Below are 22054 nucleotides of genomic sequence, written 5' to 3' on the forward strand. Positions count from 1 at the left end.
CGGCAGCATACAGCATCTAGTAAATCGCCCGGGGCCTCTGAGACATGCACTTCCTCCAGTAGGAGATCCGCAAGCCAAACTGGGCCATGACCCCCCTCCCTTGGAACCAAGGCGTGCAAAACCTGAGTCAAGCTGTGACCTATCCAGGCTCTTCTTTTCTTAGTTGCTAACTTCACAATTAACCTTAAAATCAACAACCAGCGTGAGCAAGCCTTAAAACAGCACACACCTCAGGTTTCAGTTCTTTGAAAGTTACCGAACTACATAATTTGGATAAGAGTACAGGAATTCTGAATATAGGAGAGAGAAGAGGAATGCATTGGAGATCAATTTAAGTGGAACCCTTTAAATGCCCACATGTACTTCAATGGTTGAATGGTTTCTACACATGCAACTATTGCAACAGTTGGACAAGTATTACACTGCTGAAGAACCAACTTGTCCTGTTTACATCAAAGGAAGTACTTGAACTATATACTTTCACATATGAAATAAAAGAAAATTTTAGAAATACCTCACTCAAAGGTAAATTCTATTAGGGACTCCTGCAGAAGGCCAGATACTCTTGACTAGCACCGGCATCCATACCTCAATCCAATGGGCGCAGTACTTACAACATGCAATGCCAATGAGAGGAACAAAGATATTGTCAGTAGAACCTTCACTCCAATAGGCGCTTGTGCTTGCACCATGCAATGGCAACAATGTAGATAATGATACTGCCCGTGGTGCCACCTCCGACAGTCCACAAGAACTCAGGCATCCCAGCCTTGCTCTGATCAAATAATTCGATGGTTATATTCATGCCAAAAATACCTGCAACAACGACTAATGCACTCACAACAAGAGTTGCAGTGGTCAACATGACTCCCATCTGTAAAAGGTGGTTCTGCTTGTCATCCAGCATTATATTGATGTAATCCTCAGTGTCATCCACATACTCCGGCAGCTATGGTAAACATGCAATAGACAGCGAACGAGGGGGAAAATATCAGCATGATGTCAGAAACTAAAAGCAAGCAACAATTTCTCGCAAGTGTTACTATCTTCAGTATAGTTTTTTTGCTAGATAAGTCGGTCAATCAGAGTTCCTTTTTTTTCTTCCTTTCTTTTTAGCAGTAAGCATCCCTGAACATTCCATTAGTACTATCTACTACTACCCTACCCACAGTTCTACCTTGATCAAGTGGTTTATATTGTGAAAATTCACGAGCAAGTGGAATTGAGGTACAATTTTGTAGACGTTTGAAATAGGCAAACTCAAATTTTCTACTAGAACAATAGCACGAGTAAAGCTACTAGGTGGATAACATTTGATTATTATTGATTCTCACAAGTTTTGAAAGCCAATCATGACAGACAAACCATGTTTCCAAGTGCTTTTGTTTTCCAATTTGTCCGCAACATTGATAGATTATTACAAAAAGAAAAAGAATAAAAATGTTTTTAGTTAATTACAAAAAGCGACTCCAAAGAAAACAAAAAGCAATACAGAGCATCTTTGACTAGGGAACTTCAAAATGATCTGGAATGGCTATAGAAGTTTGCTCAAGGCTTTTGTTCAAAATTATGGTTCCACCATGCCAACCCATGTCACAGGCAGTTTAGTAACCAAAGATGGAGAAAATGAGGAAATGCTCAGGGAAAGCCATAGAGTACCCTTCACTAGAAACGTGTAAAAAAATAGTAAAAGGTTTGTTTATAGCTTTCAGTGGTAATGTGGCTTCAATATGTCAATCCATGCCAGAGGCATCAAAGAGCCAAAGAGAGAGAAGAGGGAACTGTAAAGGAAATCTACATCACATCTTCAGAGTAATTGTCCTAAAAGCATGTAATATTGGTACTCTTCGATACTCTGACTACCCTTGTGTATGGAGACAAAATGAAAACAATAAAAGTAGATAAAATTCACATAAGCTGACTGAAACATTTAAACTGCATACCGTTGACAATTTGTTAAGAGTACCGTCAATCTGTACAAAATATGCTTCAAGGAGCATTTTAAGTTCCTCCACATCAAGATGTTTGCTGCTACTGTCTGTGCTTATAGTGTGAGTCCCGTGGCTGTCTATTCTAAGCATGCTAGGCTCATTAAGTAGACTGTCCTGGTTATCCATATCAGCTTGGTAACTACTGGCAAGTTCGTTTGCTTCCAAAGATGTTCCAACAGGCATCCTGACATACAGATGCAGTGGTTTCAGTGGGAGGGTCATTTGGTAGCAGTACAGGTTGTTCCCTTCAAATCACTTCTGAAAGGAGCATAGTTTTCAGAAATACATAAGTATTATCATAACCATGAATACCTTCCATCCTCCATGTCCTCCATGCTATCTCCTCTCTCATTTAATGAAACAAAAGAAGCAGATCCATCAAGCCGTTGCTGCATCAGTTTGTCCGTTAAATACATCTCTGCCATATCTTCATCGTCGTCTAGTAGATGTTCAAGCTCATCCCTGACCTGGAAATGATGTATTCACCATTCAGCAAACAATGAAACAGACATGAGGATAACTAACAAAAGAATGACAAAAACCAATGCTTGCAAAATAAACAATAAAAGAAAGCCACAAATGAATTTCAAATGAAGATTATTACAGTTTCAAAGTTTTCCAGAAAAAAACATATTCATCTTCACAAATTCCCCCTCAAGACAATAAACACCACGTCGCTAACTCAATATGAGACAAAAACTTTCTAGAGATTTACACAATACATATAAAGAAGGTGGGGAAAAGAGACAAGAATTGGACCTAGTAGTATAGGGCAATGTTAAAATCATTCATTAAGTGAATCCATTTTCCAAAAAACGAAAAAAAATACTTTTATCATTTATAAATATATTTTTTAAGAAATTCTAAATGAGCAGATTCCATGCAGAATTAGCCTGATTCTGCTGTTTCTATCAGAAATTGGCCGATTTTTTAAGAGATCAAAACTGACCCGCTTTTCGCTTCATTAAGGAGCCAATTCAGCATGATTTTGATAAACATCGGTATAGAGGTCAAAGAACACTCTTTATGAATACAGTGCTGAAACTCGAAACTGGCAGGTACAGAAACTTCCCAACATGGGAAAGAAACTACAAGCCTGTCTGAGATCACAAATGGAATGGCATAACAGGAAAAACAAAAATATACAAACATGGAGGTCATTTAGAAGTGTTGGGCATCCAAGGTTCAAGCCCCACAAACGGTAGGTGCAATATCCAGGCTAAAGCATGGGTCAAGGGGGAGTAAAGAAACATGCTTGTTTATGCTCAATCGAGCCTGCATTTGGTGTAAGCCAAGCCTGAGCTACCAGGTAAATGACTTGGGTGTTTTTTCCTTCACACCCCTAGTAACTAGAACCAAGAAAGAGAATAGATCCACTCCCTAAGATTGATTATGCTTTATGCACGTCAAAATGACAATTTGAGACGGTTAATGCAGAGATGGCAAAGAACATGTATTACTAAAATGTTGGGACGAGTGGCCATTATCCGCTCATCTCAGCATATCCATGAACCCGTTCGTGGATATGCCTGGGAAGTTATAAAAACAAAGTTTCAAATAAGCCTTTTAATAAAACCGTTTTCAAATGCTCATTCCAATAATCTCCCTGAACCTATCTGTATAGCTGAGCCCAAAAAAAAAAAAAGGGAATCCGAAAGATGAAAAAATTATAAATCATGCTCAGCACTTGATGTGCAAAATATAACACAAGCCAAAAGCCTCTCGAAGCAAACCTTACAAAAGGCTAAAACAATTGATCTTCTTTTTCTCTCTCTTCTCATGTTTTCAAAGATCTTTGCTCGATTCTCCTGCTGTTTCGCTCATCTGGTGCACACTCCGTCCATCAGTGGTATCAAAGCTTGTTGAGATCCTTGGAGTCTGTTGCATCCTTCTACTTTCGCCTATCAAAACCTACAAGGAAAGCGTGACAAGTTAGTGAGACTTCAAGAAGCTCTCTTTTTTTTTGTGATTGTAAACTTGCACAATCACAACATTTTTTTTTCTCTCTCGCCTGAGGGAATCTAAGAGCAGAGACCTGGAACTGGAAAACATCAATGTGGTCCCAGCGGGCTCGAACTGTGCTGCTTAATTTTTATTTTTATTTTTATTTTTATTTTTATTTTTATTTTTATTTTTATTTTTATTTTTGTGTTGCCTCTGCGTATCTGAAAAATCATATCTGTGAAAATAGTTTTTTTTTATTTGTAGAAATCTACAATAGAATACGAATAAAAAAAAGGAGGAAAACTATCCTTCGTTGATCTGTCGTCGGTTTTCTTTTACGGCGACCGCTGCTATTTTATCAGCGGCCCCGACCTTTGACCGGCCTTTTCTGTTTTCTCTCTCACCTCGTCTGAATCTGTAACCAGTAGGGAAGACATCCACCGGCATTCCTGAAAAATGAAATCAAAACAAAAACACTGGAAAACTTATCTGAGAAAACACCGAAAAGCAAAGAGAACACCGGAAGTCGGTCGTCCGGCCAACGTTCTGGTTTGGGTCTTCTCTCTGAGATAGATCTGAGCCAGAAGCACCGACCCAAACACACGACAAGGCTTTCTGCCGAAATCTCTGGCCGAAAACACAAAAGAGTCTTGTGGCATTCCTGACGAACCTTCTAGAGAAGAGAGAGAAATTAAAATTTTTAGGGTATTTATACCCTGTGGTCGAAATTACCCAGAAGCCTCTTCTTTTTACGGATTATTCAGAAAAACTGTTATTAAAGATTAAATTGTAACCCGCGTATTTTTTTTTAATTTTTGCTAAAAGAAGGTTGCGTGTGTGATTTTATCAAAATTCCATTATAAAGCCTAAGAATATTTAAATTTACAAAAACAAGCTTTTCTGTTTTAGTATTAGTATTTTTTTTTTCATAATTCTTGCCAAAGACCGCTTCTATTAAATTTTTTTTTGGCATAATACTTTATAGGCTGAAACTGATTTGTGGTCTATTTTTTTGTTTCTTAATAAAAAAATTTATTATTAAAATAATAATAATAATTAAATTGCTATATAAAACGAATAGGATGACTAGTCGTGTGTGTGCTTCTGAACTTGCCAAAACTGACAAGCTAAATGAAACACATTTTTCAATCTGGAAAAGAAGAATACCTTTAGCTCTTACACTTGAGGGTTTGGAATATGTATTACACAAACAAGTAGAAAATTCTGGAGAAATAGGGTCAAAAGAGGAGAAAGAAAAATATGAAAAATACTTAAGAGATGATCTTATAGCTAGAACTATTATGTTGACTTATAGGGATGATGATCTGATTAGAGTTTTTAAAGACTATAAAACAACAAATGAAATGATGGAAGCAATTGGGTCTAAATATGATACTACATCTAAAGTACATGTTCAACTACTCTTAGAACAATACAATTCATATAAAATAAAAGAGTCAGACAACATAGTGCATCATGTAAACCGTATGTTGGTCATGAAAAAAGACTTAGTAATAGCTGAAAACATGATACCTGACAGGATGCAAATCTCAACAATCTTGAATAGTCTGCATGTATCTTGGAGGATGGTAACCACAACACTTAAGCTGAATACTAAAAGTCTAAACTTTAATGAATTACCTCTGCAATTGGAGATAGAGCAAGAATACATGGTCAAGGACAAAAAGTCAGAACTCATGATTGCTCAAGATGTCCCATCCAACAATCAAGAACCATTTAAAAGGAACAACAATAACTTTAAAGGAAAAGGAAACAACAGGTTCAATAAGGGATAGGATATTAACTCCAGAAGGCCTCAGAGAACTAGACCTCAAGTAAAGTGCTTCAAATGTGGGAATATGGGACACATCCAAAGGAACTGCAGGACGAAAACCTTCAACAGGAACAATGGACAGCATGGGAAACAAAACAACAAAAGAAGACCTGATAATAAAGAAGTTGTCTGCGTGGTGTTTGAATGCCTATTTGCAAATGAGGAACTCTCAGGATGGTGGGTTGATTCTGGAGCAACCCGACACATAGCTAAAACCATAAATAGATCCGTAAACATAAAAGAATTAGGTACAGGTGAACACAAGGTGTACATGAGTAATAACACCTACAATGATGTACGTGGAATTGGGTCTTATAGACTTAATGTAGGTGGAACAAGTGTCCTTAATGAAGTTATTTATGTACCGTCAATGAGGAGGAACTTAGTTTCTGTTCCGGCATTGACTGGGAAAGGTTTTGAAGTCAGATTCATTTCGAAGAAATTCACAATAGGGAAACATAGCAGAGTCCTATTTGAAGGAACTTTTGTAAAAGAACATTGTATGTTTAAGCTGTGTGATAATAAAGAATCAGTTTTCACTTAAATTGATTGTCTTTAACATTGATATAAATATATGACATAAAAGACTTGGACATATAAGCATAAATAAAATAAAAAACTTAGCACAACAAAGAATAATTTCTACGTTTAATGAAGCACACTTTGAAAAATGTGAAACTTGTATATATGGAAAAATGGCTAGAAAATCTTTTTCATCAAATGTTGTATGTGCTAAAGAATTGTTAAAAATAATTCATACTTATATTTATGGACCATTTAGAGTCCAAACTCACAGTGAAATGCTATATTTTATAACATTTATTGATGATTTCTCAAGATACAGCTACTTATACTTGATTAAACATAAATCAGAAGCTCTTAAAAAAATTAAAGAATATAAAAAGCGAAGTTGAGAGACAACTTGGAAGATGTATTAAAATAAATAGGTCAGACAGGGGAGGTGAATACACCTCGAATGAGTTCTATAAATTTTGTAAAGATCTTGGCATTAATAGGCAAAGAACCATGCCAAGAACACCACAACAAAATGGTGTTGCAGAGAGGTGCAATAGAACACTCTTGAATATGGTTAGGGCCATGTTGGTAGAAGCACAATTACCCAAAGTCTTTTGGGGTGAAGTTGTAAATACAACAATGTATACTCTGAATAGAGTACCCTGCAAAGTCGTCCCAACAACTCCATATGAAAGCTGGACTGGTATGAAACCAGATCAAAGCTATCTTAGGAGATGGGGTTCTGTAGCACATGCTAAGATCTTGGATCCAACTATGGATAAGTTGGACAATAGATCTGTACATAGTATTTTTATCGGATATCCTAACGGATTAAAAGGCTACAGGTTATACCATGAAACGTTGGGATTGATTAAGAGTAGAGATGTTGAGTTCCTAGAAGGACACAACAATGAATCCAGTGATCTTATTGAGGATCCCTTTGATTTACTGGATGATTTTGATGATCAAGATGAATAATTTAGTAATGAACCAACTGTGGATCAGTCAGGCAACGAACCAACTAATCTAGACTCCTCTACTTCTTAAAGTTTAAGCGGTCATAAGAGATCTAAGGCTTCTCTATCCTATCTGGATGATTATTATGTGTATCTGACTAAAGAGTTATGCTATTCAGTAGATATAAATGAAATGACCGACAATCTATCATATTCTGATGCTGTTAAATCACATGAAGCATCAGAATGAAAAAGGGCTATGAATGAAAAAATAAAATTCATTAAAAAGAATCAAGCCTGGGAATTAACTGATCTTTCTGAAGGAAGAAAACCAGTCGGTTGTAAATGAGTTCTTAAAAAGAAGTACAAGGCTGATGGGTCAATAGACAAATTCAAAGCAAGATTGGTAGCTAAAGGTTTCTCCCAAGGGGAAGGTGTTGATTACACTGAAACCTACTCACCAATTGCTAAGTTTGCATCCATCAGGATAATATTATACATAGCAGCTCATTATAATCTAGATGTGTGGCAGATGGATGTAAAAACTGCCTTCTTGAATGGCGACTTAAAAGAAACCATTTATATGTTTCAGCCAAAGAGATATGTCACAGATAGTGACAAAGTATACAAGTTGAAAAAATCCTTGTATGGGCTTAAACAATCACCAAAAAAGTGGTATTTGGCTTTTCATAAAGCAATAACCAAGATTGGATATGAAGTCAATCAATTAGACCACTGTGTATATGTTTGGAAAAGTGAGACTCAATTTTGCATTTTATCTCTTTATGTTGATGATATATTGTTGACTGGAAATGAAAATAATATGATAGTCAACACAAAGAGTTGGTTGTATACCAATTTCGAAATGAAAGATATGGGTGAAGCTTCATACATTCTAGGATTCAAAATTACCAGAAATCAAGAATAAAAAATTCTCAGCTTGAGTCAAGAAAGATATATTGACTATATTTTGAAGAAATCTAGAATGCATGACTCGAAACCCATTGGTACTCTCGTTGCTAAAGAAGTGAACTTAAGTAAAAGTGATTGTCCAAGAGAAAACCAACAAAGACTAGATATGCCTTATGCTCAGGCTGTTGGAAGCTTAATGTATGTTATGCTCTGTACAAGACCTGATATTAGTTTTGCAGTAGATCTTGTTAGCAGATATCAAAGTAATCCTGGTTGACCTCACTGGCAGGCTGTCAAAAGAACCTTTTGATATTTAAAGGGCGTAAAAGGATTACAGTTGAGTTTTCAATCTGACAAACTTGATTTGACGGATACTCAGATGCTGACTTTGCAGGATGCAAAGATGACAGTAAATCTACTTCTGGCTATATCTTCCTGTTTGGAGGAGATGTAGTAGCCTAGTCGTGTAAAAAGCAAGGTTGTGTGGCTTTGCATGCTGAGAAAGCTGAGTATATTGCCTGTAATGCAGCAACAACCTTTGCAGTATGGATTAAAAGGTTCATTTGTGATTTAAAATTAGATCTTGAATTTGAACCTATACATATTTTTTGTGACAACCAGACTGCTATTTCTTTGATGAAAAGTGGGGCACATAGCTCTAAAAGCAAGCATGTACTGGAAAAATACCACTATATACATGATATGATTGAACGGAATGAGATAATCATTGATTATCTACCATCATCAGACATGGTAGCAGATCCTCTTACAAAAGGGATCCCTGAGGATCTGTTCACAAAACATGTGGCACACATGGGCTTAAGATACTTGTGATTATGAGGCAAATCCTTATAGAAAATCTGTAATTATTGCATGAAAAGCCCACAATAGTGGAAGCAAGGTCAGCAAATATATGGCCAAATGGGAGATGTTGGGACGAGTGGCCATTATCCGCTCATCTCGGCATATCCACAGATATGGGCTCGTTTGTGGATATGCCTGGGTAGTTATAATAACAAAGTTTCAAATAAGTCTTTTAATAAAACCATTTTCAAATGCCTGTTCCAATAATCTCACTGAACCTATCTGCATAGTTGAGCCCCCCAAAAAAAGGAATCCGAGAGATGGAAAAATTATAAATCATGCTCATCACTTGATGTGCAAAATATAGCACAAGCCAAAAGCCTCTCAAAGCAAACCTTACAAAAGGCTAAAACAATCGTTCTTCTTCTTCTCTCTCTTCTTCTGTTTTTAAAGATCTCTGCTCGATTCTTCTGTTGTTTCGCTCATCTGTTGCGCACTCCGTTCATCAGTCGGGTTGCCAGGTAAATGACTTGTTTTTTTTTCCTTCACACCCCTAGTAACTAGAACCAAGAAAGAGAATAGGTCGACTCCCTGAGATTGATTATGCTTTATGCACGTCAAAATGACAATTTGAGATTTTTAATGCAGAGATGGCAAAGAACATGTATTACTAAAATACACATAAAGAACATACAAACCTTTTGGACTCTACCAGTTATTGCAACTAAGCGACTTTTAATATGTCAGACGTGTTCCAAATTGAGGGTGCTAATCTTGGATGTCAACTTATCAACTGTTGGATGTGCTTCTTGCTCCAGTGTTCTTGCCTGATATATAAATGGATTTTTCGAGAAGGGAAGCCGAACGGAGGGCTTAATGCATCTCCCTCCTGCCCCTCTTGGCGGATGGAGGGCAGGCGCATGGAAAGATAGGCGGGGTTAGCCCCCCCCCCCCCCCCCCCGCCTGTCTCTCTCCCTATGGTTGGGTTGGCCAGGTGGAGGGATCGAGCCATCAATACACTACACCCACTCATTTTTTTTTATTTTCCCTTTCGTTGGTTCGAATAGGGAACCAAAGCCACCCAGACGATGGCTCTGTTTCGCCGCCCCAGGCTCCAGCGGTGGCAGCAAGTTTAGTGTTGTGCCAACCTGGGTTCATTGTCTGCCAGGGTGTCCCAAGTCGAGCCCCACCCACCTTAGGGCTCGAGATGGGCTCAATCTAGTCACCGAGTTTCCTTGCCCCCTCTTTCTTTTGGTTGCTACTCCTTGCATGCCATAGCAGCAACTGGTGCTGCCTTGGACTCGACTAGAATCAAGCAGAGCTCAAGCCCAACCAAGTTCAGCTCGGTCTCTAATCGATTAGTGATCAAGACCGACTCGGTTGAAAAATGAGCCCAGCTTTGTAGTGAACTTAGCTCGGCTCCACCCGATCAACCCAAATTGAGTTCAGGTTCAACCCCTATGACACAAATGTCACTTATTCTGTTAAATTAAGTTTGTTACATCATTCTATTCGTAGCACACTTAACAGGACACAAGCCTTTAAGAACCTATACTCGGAATCGTCATAAATTCAAACTATCTCTAAGGTAGAGGAAAGTTGCATACGATAACAAATGTTAAAATACTTCAAACTTATATGTATTATATATATAATATTTTTAACTCCAAGACGCAGTTTTGCATATTATTGTTTATTTAAGTTACATCATTTACTTTATTGTCACACTGTAATATGCATAGGCTCCTGCTTACACAATTTATTTAGCTTGATGTAGGATTTCATACACCAAGCATCACTTACATAATTTATTTAGCCTGATGTACGGTTTTATACACCGGGCATCGGTTATGCAAATTATTTAGCCCGATGTATGATTTCGTACAAATGACATCGCTTATGCAATTTATTTAGCCCGATGTGTGGTTTCGTACATCAGGCCTTACTTTATGCCATTTACCTTGTCATCGCACTGTAATGTGCATAAGCTTATGCTTTAATATCTATGTATTCTATATACATATATAACTTTATAAAGTATGCAATTTTGTGTACTTCTGTCTACTTTATATTACGCATGTATCTATTTAAAGACACAAATTTGCGTATCCTCCCCGAATATCTATTTTAAAAAAAGGATTTCACATGCAAGATTTCAAGCTCGCATTGTTCGTTGTCTCGAAAAGCAAAACAAGTATTTGGCGTTTGCGTATTTGCAACTAAGTTTTCTCCTTAAACCAGTATAACAGAAAGAATTTGACTACGTAGCCCTATGTGGTACGTATGCTCGATCCTTCTTTTTGGTATCCGAAATGACTCATTTATTTTCTAGTCTAAAGCACGAGACTTTAAAATTTTAAAATAATATTTGTTTTTTTTTTGAAATCGATATCCTTCTCATCGTAGTGATACTATTAGACATGCACGGCATGTTAGTATTACGATGATTGGATGTGAGGTTTATAATAACCTCGTAGTGTGACAATGCATAATGATTAAAAGAAAATCACATAAATGGTGATGATCGCTTCACAGGCAAGATACTTGATTTAGTTTAAAAGACCAGAACATATTGCATCGGTTGTCAGATAAAATAAAGCCTGGCATACCCATTTATTTTTTTTGTTCTATTAAGGAAGATAAAAGGATGATACAAAAACTCCAACGAATAAGTTGTTAACAACTACGCTCCTCGAGTAACAATGATTCAATATCCCCAGTCATCGAAGTTAGGAGATTGGGCTATCAAAAATGATCCTAGGTGGTAGATTTCAATAACTTCAGTAAAAGTTCGGATGCATCATCTTGAACAAGTAGCCTTTGATAAATTCACTCTCTATAATTAGTCGTCCCTTTAAGAATGAACTTTAAAAAGTCACATTTTTTATAACAAAATATTATCGAAGGGACTATTCATATTAAAACGACCACGTTGAGTCCATCTATAAGGTTAGATTTGTACAAAACAAATATAATCTTAAGATTTAAAGGGGGGGGGGGTATAAATATGTGGGATGACACTGACGTGACTTTTTAAGGTAGGCAAGCAACTGTAACTTGAGGCAATATGAGTCAAACCTTGAATCCTATGTACACCAAGTTTTGATCCATCGGGTTTGCCTGTCGAATAAGGCCCTATGTCATCACACTCTCATTGCACACAAATTGGAATTCAGATTAGCCAATATCCAATTAGTCAGACTCAGAATGAGATGCATCCAACCTGAATTTGAACTGTTTACGTCATTACTCATTTACATACAAACAAGGACTTCGCGAGGACAAAAACCTAGTGACATGTGTTTTTTTTTTTTGAAATTTACACCAAAAAACTATCACAAGAAACAGAGACCTAGCCGGGATGGCTTTGCCTGCCATACTTACGGGCACTGTCCTGACAGTGCAAAACTCTGGAAGCTTTACCCCTTGCCCACAGGGAGTCGCGGGTTTCAGCTGGTGTAAGGAGTGATGCCCATGAGCAGTCTAGGCCCCATCCCACTAGGCCAACCCCCTTTGGGAATAGTAACATGTAAGGTTGAGATCCAACAACCTCCAATTGGTGGTGTTGAACAAAATGCAAACAATGGGTTAGGGCCATATCTGTTCCATGACGGAATGTTTGATTGTGCAGGCAGCAGCGCGCCCCACACACCCGACACAAATATGAGACATACATGATGCTTGGAACCCGGTGTCCCCTGGTGCTCCACCCCTTTTCTTAGAGTAATGGTGTTCATAACACTTAAGACACACACACAAAAAAAGGAAAGAACACTTGGGACAAAAACTCAATTTGTCCAGGACACCATTGCATCGGAGCAGCAATGTCCAGACGGGACAGTTCTATACAGTTCACAAACAAACGAACCCTCAAGGTGTGATTGAAACAGGGGATCGGACCCCTGATGCTTGAACCATGCATTTGGGGCAATCCAATTCCCTTACATTTTATTTTGTGTGTGTGTGTGTTTTGGTATCAGCCTTACAAATCTAACTTGTAGGTTTGTATAGTTTAAAACATGTTTAAAGTCATTCAATTTGTTAAGCTGATTTTTTAAGAGCTACAATGTGTCAAAATTTCATTGGTAAGAAGGTCACATTCATGTAAAAATCAATGTTGTCAGTATCGGCGATACATATACGCAACAACCCTGAATCGGCTATTTTTTAATAAAGGTAAGACATACTAAAATTTTATTTTTTTAATAATTTTAAATACTATTTTAATCGTTTTATCAAGTGTCACATTCTGATTGACGCAATATTTTTTATTATTTTTTTGGCCGATACATAGCTATTCACTTGAGTATCGGTATCGATTCGATACAGCTCAATCTTTGGCCAAACAAATCAGGGCCAATACCGATACTGACATCGGTAGAAACTTCCCAAGGAAAAGTGCGTTTCCTAACAACTGGATCATGCTGAATGCATGCGTTGGGTCAAATTGGTCAGATCCAAAAAATCAGGTACCTATAAGATCAAGGTAAAGAGTACAATACTATAAAATGTAGCATATTTTTTCCGATCCATCATCCAGGAATAGATCTTGTATTTGAGAAGCCACCAGGCCCCCAAGCTCTAGGTCGAATCGCATCATGCCTGGGTAGGACCAGGCCTAGGTCCGACGCTCATCTGGTACTAAAGTTAACTTGGTTAAGCCCATAAACTTCTCGAAAAAAACCTAAAACTTTATTTAATATCATTAATTAGAAAGAGGGGATCGCGAGGAGCGACGTTACAAGTACGATCTCCATCCCGCCACCGCCTCCACCGTTGTGATCGGGTGGGGGGAAGTCGTCGCCGTCTGTCTCAGTCTCTTCTCTGCCGCTGCCCATGGAGGACGCCTACGCTAGATCCGTCTCCGAGGTACCCTCTCTCTCTCTCTCTCTCCCTCTCCCTCGTCGTTCTGTGGAAGTGATGCTGATCTGATCCGTTGTTATACTCCCAAACAAATCTCACATTTCTTTCATCTCGTTTACTCACACTCGCGGGCGATTCAGAATTTAGGGCATTCTTCTCTTCTCTCTCTCTCTCTCATCCCTTTCTTTGTAATTGCTGAAGGTATTGGAAGCGTTCGGTGTGGTTCCTACCAAAGGCCTCTCCGATTCGCAGGTAAGCAGAGTGTGCCCCAACCCCTGATCGGCTCTTCTTCTGTAATTCTTACCATCTAGCGAATGTCACCATCCGATTTTCGTGGGTTCCCCCCTTTTTCCTGCAGGTTGCCGAAAATGCAAGAATCTACGGCAGAAACGGTCTCTCTCTCTCTTACATCTAGCGTTACTGTTGTTCTTATGATTGTTATTATTGCTATTGTTGTTGTTGCTAATGCTACAGCAGCCGCTGCTTCTTTTAGTATATTAATACTACATGGCTACTACTACTACTACTTCTACTACTACTACTGTCTGCTCTTCTTGATTGCACTAGTAGATTTTGATGACACTGTGCTTGGATTGAAATTGGGAACCAGTAGTTGAATATATTGTCAGCATCATCTTGACGCCCCCAACCTCTGGCGTTGGTGTTGCAACGAACTGTTGCATTTCAGCGTTTCTGGGCTAGAACGGATGGTTTATAATTCCTCATGTTACCTGATCATTTCCTCGGCTATTTAGAAATTCTGGTTAAGCTAACACTTGGTAGAGGCATAATGCAGGATCCACCAGGTGCCATGAGTTCAAACATGGCCTAGAAGCTCTTGCACTTGAAACATATGTTGGTTATGCATTTACGATGAAATGTTGGTTCATGGAATTGGAAGTCAAGTTTGTTGAGTATAGAAATTTATTTGTAATGCAACACCCATGCCTTAAAAAAAGAGAGGAAGGGCTGCTTCACTAATGCAAAAGAGTAGCTAGCTTCATCTTCTATTGGCATCTGGATGCTGCAATTAGATGAGATGATTGATGCTTCTTCCAATCCCTTGAACTGAACATTTATTCAGATTTTTTAGGATATATATGTGATTTTCTGGGATGATAAATTTAAGACAAGCAATGTATTGTCGCAAAATATTATATCCAACTATATTACCTGAGGGTGCATATGCATGCATACACGTACATTTGTATGGCTGTTCTAATAAATGAAAATATCTGCAAACACTACCTTCGAGAAATAATTCGGAAAGTAAAGGTGAGATACATTAGAAGTATTTAGAACATATTCACAAATAGATATAGCAACACAATAATGCCAAATGAAATTTGCCTATTCTTGGCATTGTTTGCCATCGAATTAGCAACATCATCGGCATAAAACTTTGGATGCTTTATGTGAGCCTTCTAAATCAGATACTATTCCTCTTTTTCACTACAAAATGCGTGTTTGCAAAAATTCCGGCTGAACTGTTTTTAAAAATTGCATTCTAGCTAACATACACATCCAGATTGTTGATAATAGGTTCTTACTGCTGTCTCTAGTCCAACTATTTAAGTTTCATTTTTACTTTCACTATTAAAAAAACTATACTAGCCCTTTAAAGACTCCAATAATTTATAATAGTAAGATTTGGTTGTATGTGTAGCCTGTACTCGGGTAGAGCTCCATCATGATCTGTGGTTTATGTGTTGGCTGATACCCAATTGAGGCTTAAGGCTATATGGGAAGTGTTCTATGTTCTGAAATACCTTTCTAAAGAATCCTACAGAAAGTACAGTTCTATTTTGTTTGGACATTGTACAGAATCTAAATATCTGGTTACATATTTTATATTGATATCCATATCTCGATTTTATTGCTAAGGAATCAAACTTGGGAGTAAATTTGTTTCTTATTTTATATTTTATTTGCATGTCTGATATGATGTTTTCTTTGTGCATGTCAATCTGACCCGCTGCAGTGCTGCCTCAAGAAGGAAGTAAGTGCATGTTTAACATCTATTTTTTGATTTTTGGATAGGATACAACATGTTAGCGTTGCTATTTTGATAATGCCCTGTGTGTGTGTGGGTGATGCATTCTAAAATGGCAAAATAAAGAGTGATCAGAATCCAGGGAGTAAGAGAAAAAATTAGGAAACTTTCTGGACTTAAAGGATATTTTTGGCAAATTGAGGGAAGTTCAAATGGCTACTTGGACAGAAATAGTGAAGTGGCTAAGGCTTTTCATGGAAATACTATTGGGTAGCCATGCTGGAATTTGCTGATTGCTGGTAGGGTTAATTACTGCAGAATTCAAATATGTTGGAAAGGTGTTCTTTCTACCCTCCCCATGGATGTCTTCAACTCATGGGATTTTATTTTTCTTTAATATTGATCAATTGTAAAGTGTAAATACCATGCCCTTTTTAAAGAGTTCCATTTTCCATTTTCACCAGTTTTGGATACAAATGCATTTCTGTTCAATTTTCTATTTTTTCCCCTTTCTTGGTGAGTAATATTTTTCAACAAGTATGGTTACAACATTTGCTAATTGAATATTTGATTTTTTTCATTTAGTTTTTAATAATATTTTCTATTCCTGGACTGGACATTAATAATATTATCATTTTACTTGACAATTTTTATTTGTTATTTTTTAACTACATAAAAAATTCATTCTTATTTGAAGTGGGATGCCATTTTAATTGTTTACTTGATTTTTGCCTATTCATGACTAGATAAACTGTTCATGCAGGCACACCCTTTTGGAAGTTAATATTCAAGCAATTTAATGATTTACTTGTTAAGATACTGATAGCTGCTGCAATTATCTCTTTCATTTTGGCTCTCATCAATGGCGAGACAGGCCTCACAGCATTCCTAGAACCTTCAGTAAGTAAATGTCTTATTGTATGTCACAAAGACGGACACAAACTATGACTCAACGAGTATGGGACACAAGTTTGCATTTTTTTTCCAAAAATAGGACGTGAGTAGTTTTTCCCTTTTGTTAATTGATTAAAATGAATTTTTTGATATTTTAATGTGTAAAAATATATTTTGTTGAAATATTATTAAAACCATCAAAAAAATTGTGTGTATGTGTCATAAATTGTCACTTGGTGTGTCCAAGGTTTGCCAAAAAGGGAAATGGAAACAAGAAATGTCTTCGGAAATGGAAACAGGAATCGAGGTTTTTCAAGTGCATGTGAAGCAGGAAACAGGAAACAGATTGGGAAACGAACTAAGAAACAAATTTGGAAATGAATGAGAGACGTTTAACAAGAAGAAAAAACTTACCAAACATGAGATACATGTATCCCACAAAAGGGAAAGACATGGGAAACATGTGGGAAAAACATGGGAAATGAATTTCCCAAATATGGGAAATGCATTTCCCGATTTTTTTGGTGTTTCCACGTTTCAAAAACACTGTGTTTCCTGTCTCTGAAATGGTTTTCCGGGAAACGTGTTTCTCATGCTCCTATAGCGTTTCCGGTAACCCTAGGCGTGTCCCCTAGCCATGGAACCCTAAATTAGTGTGCTCCTGTGTCATAGGTCTTGCTATGTTTCATGGTAGGATGACAAAATACTGGTGTCTATGTATAAGAGTTTACAAGGTAAACAGTAAACATGCTCTTTTCTACATGTGCAGTTATATCATCTTGTTAGGCGTGCTTGATGGCCTAACCTATTTAGGTTAACTTTCAGCTTGTTTGAGCCCATTATATAAGATCGACTGGATGGCCGAAGCCTTATCTTGGTTCATTTAGAATATGAGCCAATTCATTTGCAATTTTGCATCAATGCTGATGCCCTTGTCTGTAATGCATAACCAATGAACTTGTAATCAGGGAATGTTGCAGAAGAAAATCATTCTAGGTGACACAGGATACAGAGCAAAAATTTATTGTTGCAATCTCCCCCACATATTTTGGGTTGAAGAGCTACAAAATACACTCATGAATCGTTGCAGAATCAAGTGGTTCCCCTTTTCCTCTGTTGTGATATATAGAAATGATATCTTTAGCATGGAATTGATAATTGTTTTGATGATGAAGTCCGTCCCAGTGAGAGTCGAACCTGGGATGAAGGGGTCAGCACCTTCTCCCTAGGCCCACTGCTACTTGGGTGACCTGAGCGGCTGTGGAATTAATAATTGTTGAGGAAAACTTGAGAACAACTTAAGCAACAGCGTTCTTCACAAACTTCCCCACTTAGGATGGGGCTAATACATGAACCATGCCCATCTTGCACGTCATATTAGGCATAGCTCTTGCAATGACTTTAGTGAGAACATCTGCTAGTTGAGCTGTTGGCTTCATATGAGGGATACAAACCAATCAGCCTTTGAGCCTTGCCCATATAGAGAACAACAATAAAAGTGCTCAATTTGCTCTTAGTGCATAGGGTTTATGGCTAGGGATGCACAACGATTACAAGTCTAGCTCGGTGTGCATAAACGAGCAGAGCTTGATCAAGCTGCTGAACTCGGTTAGGCTCGAAAAGCTCGATTAAGCTCATGTAAATGTATATATATGACATGTTTGCAAAATAAAGTAAAAAAGTTATTGTTACCTTAATGGGTAGGGCGTTCGCCTCTTATTCAAAAGGCATTGAGTTCGAATACCGCACCTTATGCTGTTTCGCTGTATGATAATCTAGGGGATTTTTAGTATTTGTAAATTTTTCTGGGCCATAGTAAACAAAACAAATGATCTAGCATAATGGCCGGTCATTTGTGCAACGTTCGGGGAGGTCGAGGATTGAATCCCAGTTTTTCAAAAACCCTTCACCGTATACAACTTTTTGGAATACCATTTAAGCTCGTCTCAGCTTGAGCTCAGAACCGATCCGATCCTGGACAGTGCCGTTCAAGCTCGGCTACAGGCTCGAGCCAAGCTTGAACAAAGTCATTTTGAAGCGAGCCGAGTTCGAACAGGCCAGGCTTGGCTCGTGTGCACCCCTATTTATGGTTATCTGAATGGAAACACAAAAAATAAGAATCAATTAGAAAGAAAGCTAATGAGTAGCATTTATAAATATTACTTCTATAGACCATTCTTAGTTATTACATACTTCTGTAGGCCATTCTCAGTTTCCACATCAGAATTTAACACCTAAAAAAATATAATTTAGTTTAGATATCTTCTTCAAATAATAGCATGTATGATTGAAGATACATTTTTTAATTAAATAAAATCATTTCTTTATGATTTATAATTATGTAATTTAAAGTTTGAAAATGGGTGATCACTCAACAAACACTTAGAAAAGCAGAAAGCGGGTAAAAGAGTTACATGATGGTGATTGATGCTTGGAAAGATTAAGTAGACAAAAAATAAAGTGTTACTATTGAGCTGTAATTGGTATGTCTTATGCTTGAGACTGCCTCAACAAAGGTCTTGAGCTCCACATGGAAACAATGTTCTTTTACTGTGCTGCCTTGTCTTGAAGAACTTGCCTTTTAAAACTTTAATGTGGGAAAATTAAAATAGTAACTCCTTATTTATAAAGGCATGAGCTTTTGGCAACAAGCTGTTTTCCACAAAACTAAGAACCGAGACATTGCCTTCCTTTTTGCATGTGCTTTTTTGCTTTACCTCGTTAACCTTTAAATCATGGTTATGATTCATTCTTATGTACTACTATCCAGAATATTGTGTCGTGAACGTTGATTATGGATGGAAAATATTCTGCATATGCCTCTCTTTGAAAATTTGTAAACATCATGTATCCTTATGTTGTAAAAGCTGTCCGACTCATGATTATTTGAGAGCCTTAGTGTGATTCTGAATAATTCTTTGAACAGGTAATCTTGATGATCTTGGCAGCAAATGCGGCTGTGGGAGTCATAACTGAAACAAATGCTGAAAAGGCTCTTGAAGTATGTATTTGTCAGGAAAAAAAACTGTTGGCAGGAAAATTACCACTTTCTCAGAAGTATTCATTATAGTCTGCAGTTGCTAATATATCTGTCATGATTGATGCTACTTGCTATGTTCATACTTGAGTTATATGTTTAATTGAGGGAAGCTTCTATCTTATGGAGGAAATATGCTAAACAAAATTTTAAACAATTAAAATTTTAGTTAGTTGAATATCAATGATGAGTTTCCCATACAGGGCCCTGAACCCACTTGATGTACAGGTTGTTTATATTTGCATAAAAGCACCACATTATTTGTTGGTTTCTGCTTTGTCATTGGTGGAACTGAACTGTGGTAACTCAACTTCAAACTGGGACTAGTATTAAACTTTATGCTGGTCTCGAGAGTGTATGGTTCAGAGCTGCACTTTATCATACAATGTGCGACATAATTCATTAATTATTTTATTTATGTGCTCTTAAGAATATTGAGGTATCTACAATCAGCTGTATCAAACAGGAAATATGTCTATGCAGTGGCAAGTATAATGTACAAATAAACAAGAAGCTAACAACTTATGATTAAAAATTATAATAATTTATGCGACGTAAATAAAACAAGCAATGTATCCTTTAATATAGGAAAAACACATGTCCTGGCTATCCAAGATTCCAAATAATAATTCTAAACATTCAGATAACTTTGATAAGAAAAATGAATATGATTTTGTGCAAACAAACTGACCAGCATGGCTATATTAATATCATCTAATAGGTGGGATTAAAAGAAACTTAACATCTTAGTGGCAGTTCGTGTGAAAGCAAACATATGTAACCCTCTAAATTAGCCACAATATGGTGTCATCAAAAGAAACATGTGCATGATGCAATATCATTTATGCTTTAAAGAAAATCATGCTTTATTTTTTTATTTTCATTCTTATTTCCATTATGTTTTTAATTTTCTGCTTTGTTTTGGGAATCCTAGTATTTATTTCAGTAGTTTAACAAGTGTGCTCAAAGCACTTGCCATCATTCTTTCACATGGAGAACTGCTCTCTTGCAGTAATTTTTTTTATGGTGTATTATGCTTTGCAACCTCTTGTAGCAGGGACATGCAAAGGGTTATGTGTTCTTTCTCCATTACAAGCATTAAAACAGTTACAACAGAAAAAGGAAGATATCACCTTCATAGCCTACTTGTGTGATGGAAATAGAAATGCAAATAGAAGGGTTTTGATCATGACAGAGGGCTACTATCATCTACTCCATTAATTAGGTTAACTTGAAAATACATCCTGGTCTTTCCTGGTAGCTATTAAAAGCTGGATTAGCAGGTTAAGCCTACTTGATTGGATGATTAGGAGTTAAATATGGGCAGTGAACCCTGCATCCTGGGCTTTTCTTGATGCACAAAAATCTGTCCAGATCAGCTTATAGGCCTTTATAAGAAAACCACCTAGTTCGACCACTTGCAGTAGTAAGAGGATAGGTTGAAGCATAATAGGTATTTATTGTTTAATATTTTATTACATTTTATGTCCTTGTTTCATTTTGTGATTTTTTGATGTTTACTTCCAAAGTGTTTGGCTTACAACTATTTTCATCAGTTTAAAGTTTGAGCTGCATCTGTTTATATGTTAAGCACTTTGGCTTCTAATATCAATTAATACCGTGGCTTCATGTATCTAGTTACCTTAGTTATTTCTTCCCCTTTTCTGTGATGTGGCTAATGCAGGAGTTAAGGGCATACCAAGCTGATGTTGCAACTGTGCTGCGAAATGGTACTTTATTGCCTAGAACCTTTTTTTTTTCCAAATATCATTTGCTTAATGATAAATTGGATAAATTCAATTTATTTTGGGTATCTTGATGCTGCTAAAATGGATCAATTACATGATTGATATAGCATTATTTAGGAACCTACCATGTCCTTAAATATCAAATTGTGCTGTTTTAATTTCTAAAGCATAGTACATTGAGAATTTGCTTGATTTTAGCTACTTGTGCTGTCATAAATATTAACAAATGAATTGTGGATGATGCCAAAATTTACAGTTATAGTAGTTCTTCATGGCTAAAATGATGGGACAACTATAAATTTTCACTTGGTTTTCAAGCATTGACCAAGTGTTTAGGGCATGCTTTGTGTTGTGAGCTCAAGAACTCACATCCAATCTTGAAAGATTGTGTTGTACCATTGACTACTTTTGCTTGCTTCTTTTATATATTACATCAAATATAGAATCACCACTTCCAGTCTTGAACATCTAGATTATGACCATGTTAGTGTTGTTAAACTATATTGTTTTGACATTGTAGTTTGCTCAGTTGAGCAAAAATAGCGGTATCTGCTAGAAACAG

At 37.0% G+C, this 22054-nt stretch overlaps 1 protein-coding gene and 1 pseudogene across 1 annotated transcript; one reads left to right on the forward strand and one right to left on the reverse strand.

Moving 5' to 3' along the window:
* Positions 1-661: 661 nt before the first annotated feature.
* On the reverse strand, positions 662-12555 carry LOC149809992 (magnesium transporter MRS2-3-like; annotated as a pseudogene).
* A 931-nt stretch (positions 12556-13486) lies between these two features.
* On the forward strand, positions 13487-21731 carry LOC149809993 (calcium-transporting ATPase 3, endoplasmic reticulum-type-like). The gene is made up of 8 exons (XM_089994491.1): positions 13487-13595; positions 13671-13826; positions 14022-14072; positions 14179-14212; positions 15802-15819; positions 16577-16713; positions 19634-19708; positions 21429-21731. The coding sequence occupies exons 2-8, from the start codon at positions 13794-13796 to the stop codon at positions 21561-21563; spliced, it is 483 nt and encodes a 160-aa protein (XP_089850617.1). The 5' UTR covers positions 13487-13595; positions 13671-13793; the 3' UTR covers positions 21564-21731.
* Positions 21732-22054: the final 323 nt, after the last annotated feature.

Source organism: Nuphar pumila, unplaced genomic scaffold (genome assembly GCF_984573655.1).
Source record: "Nuphar pumila unplaced genomic scaffold, dmNupPumi1.hap1.1 HAP1_SCAFFOLD_614, whole genome shotgun sequence".
NCBI lineage: Eukaryota > Viridiplantae > Streptophyta > Magnoliopsida > Nymphaeales > Nymphaeaceae > Nuphar > Nuphar pumila.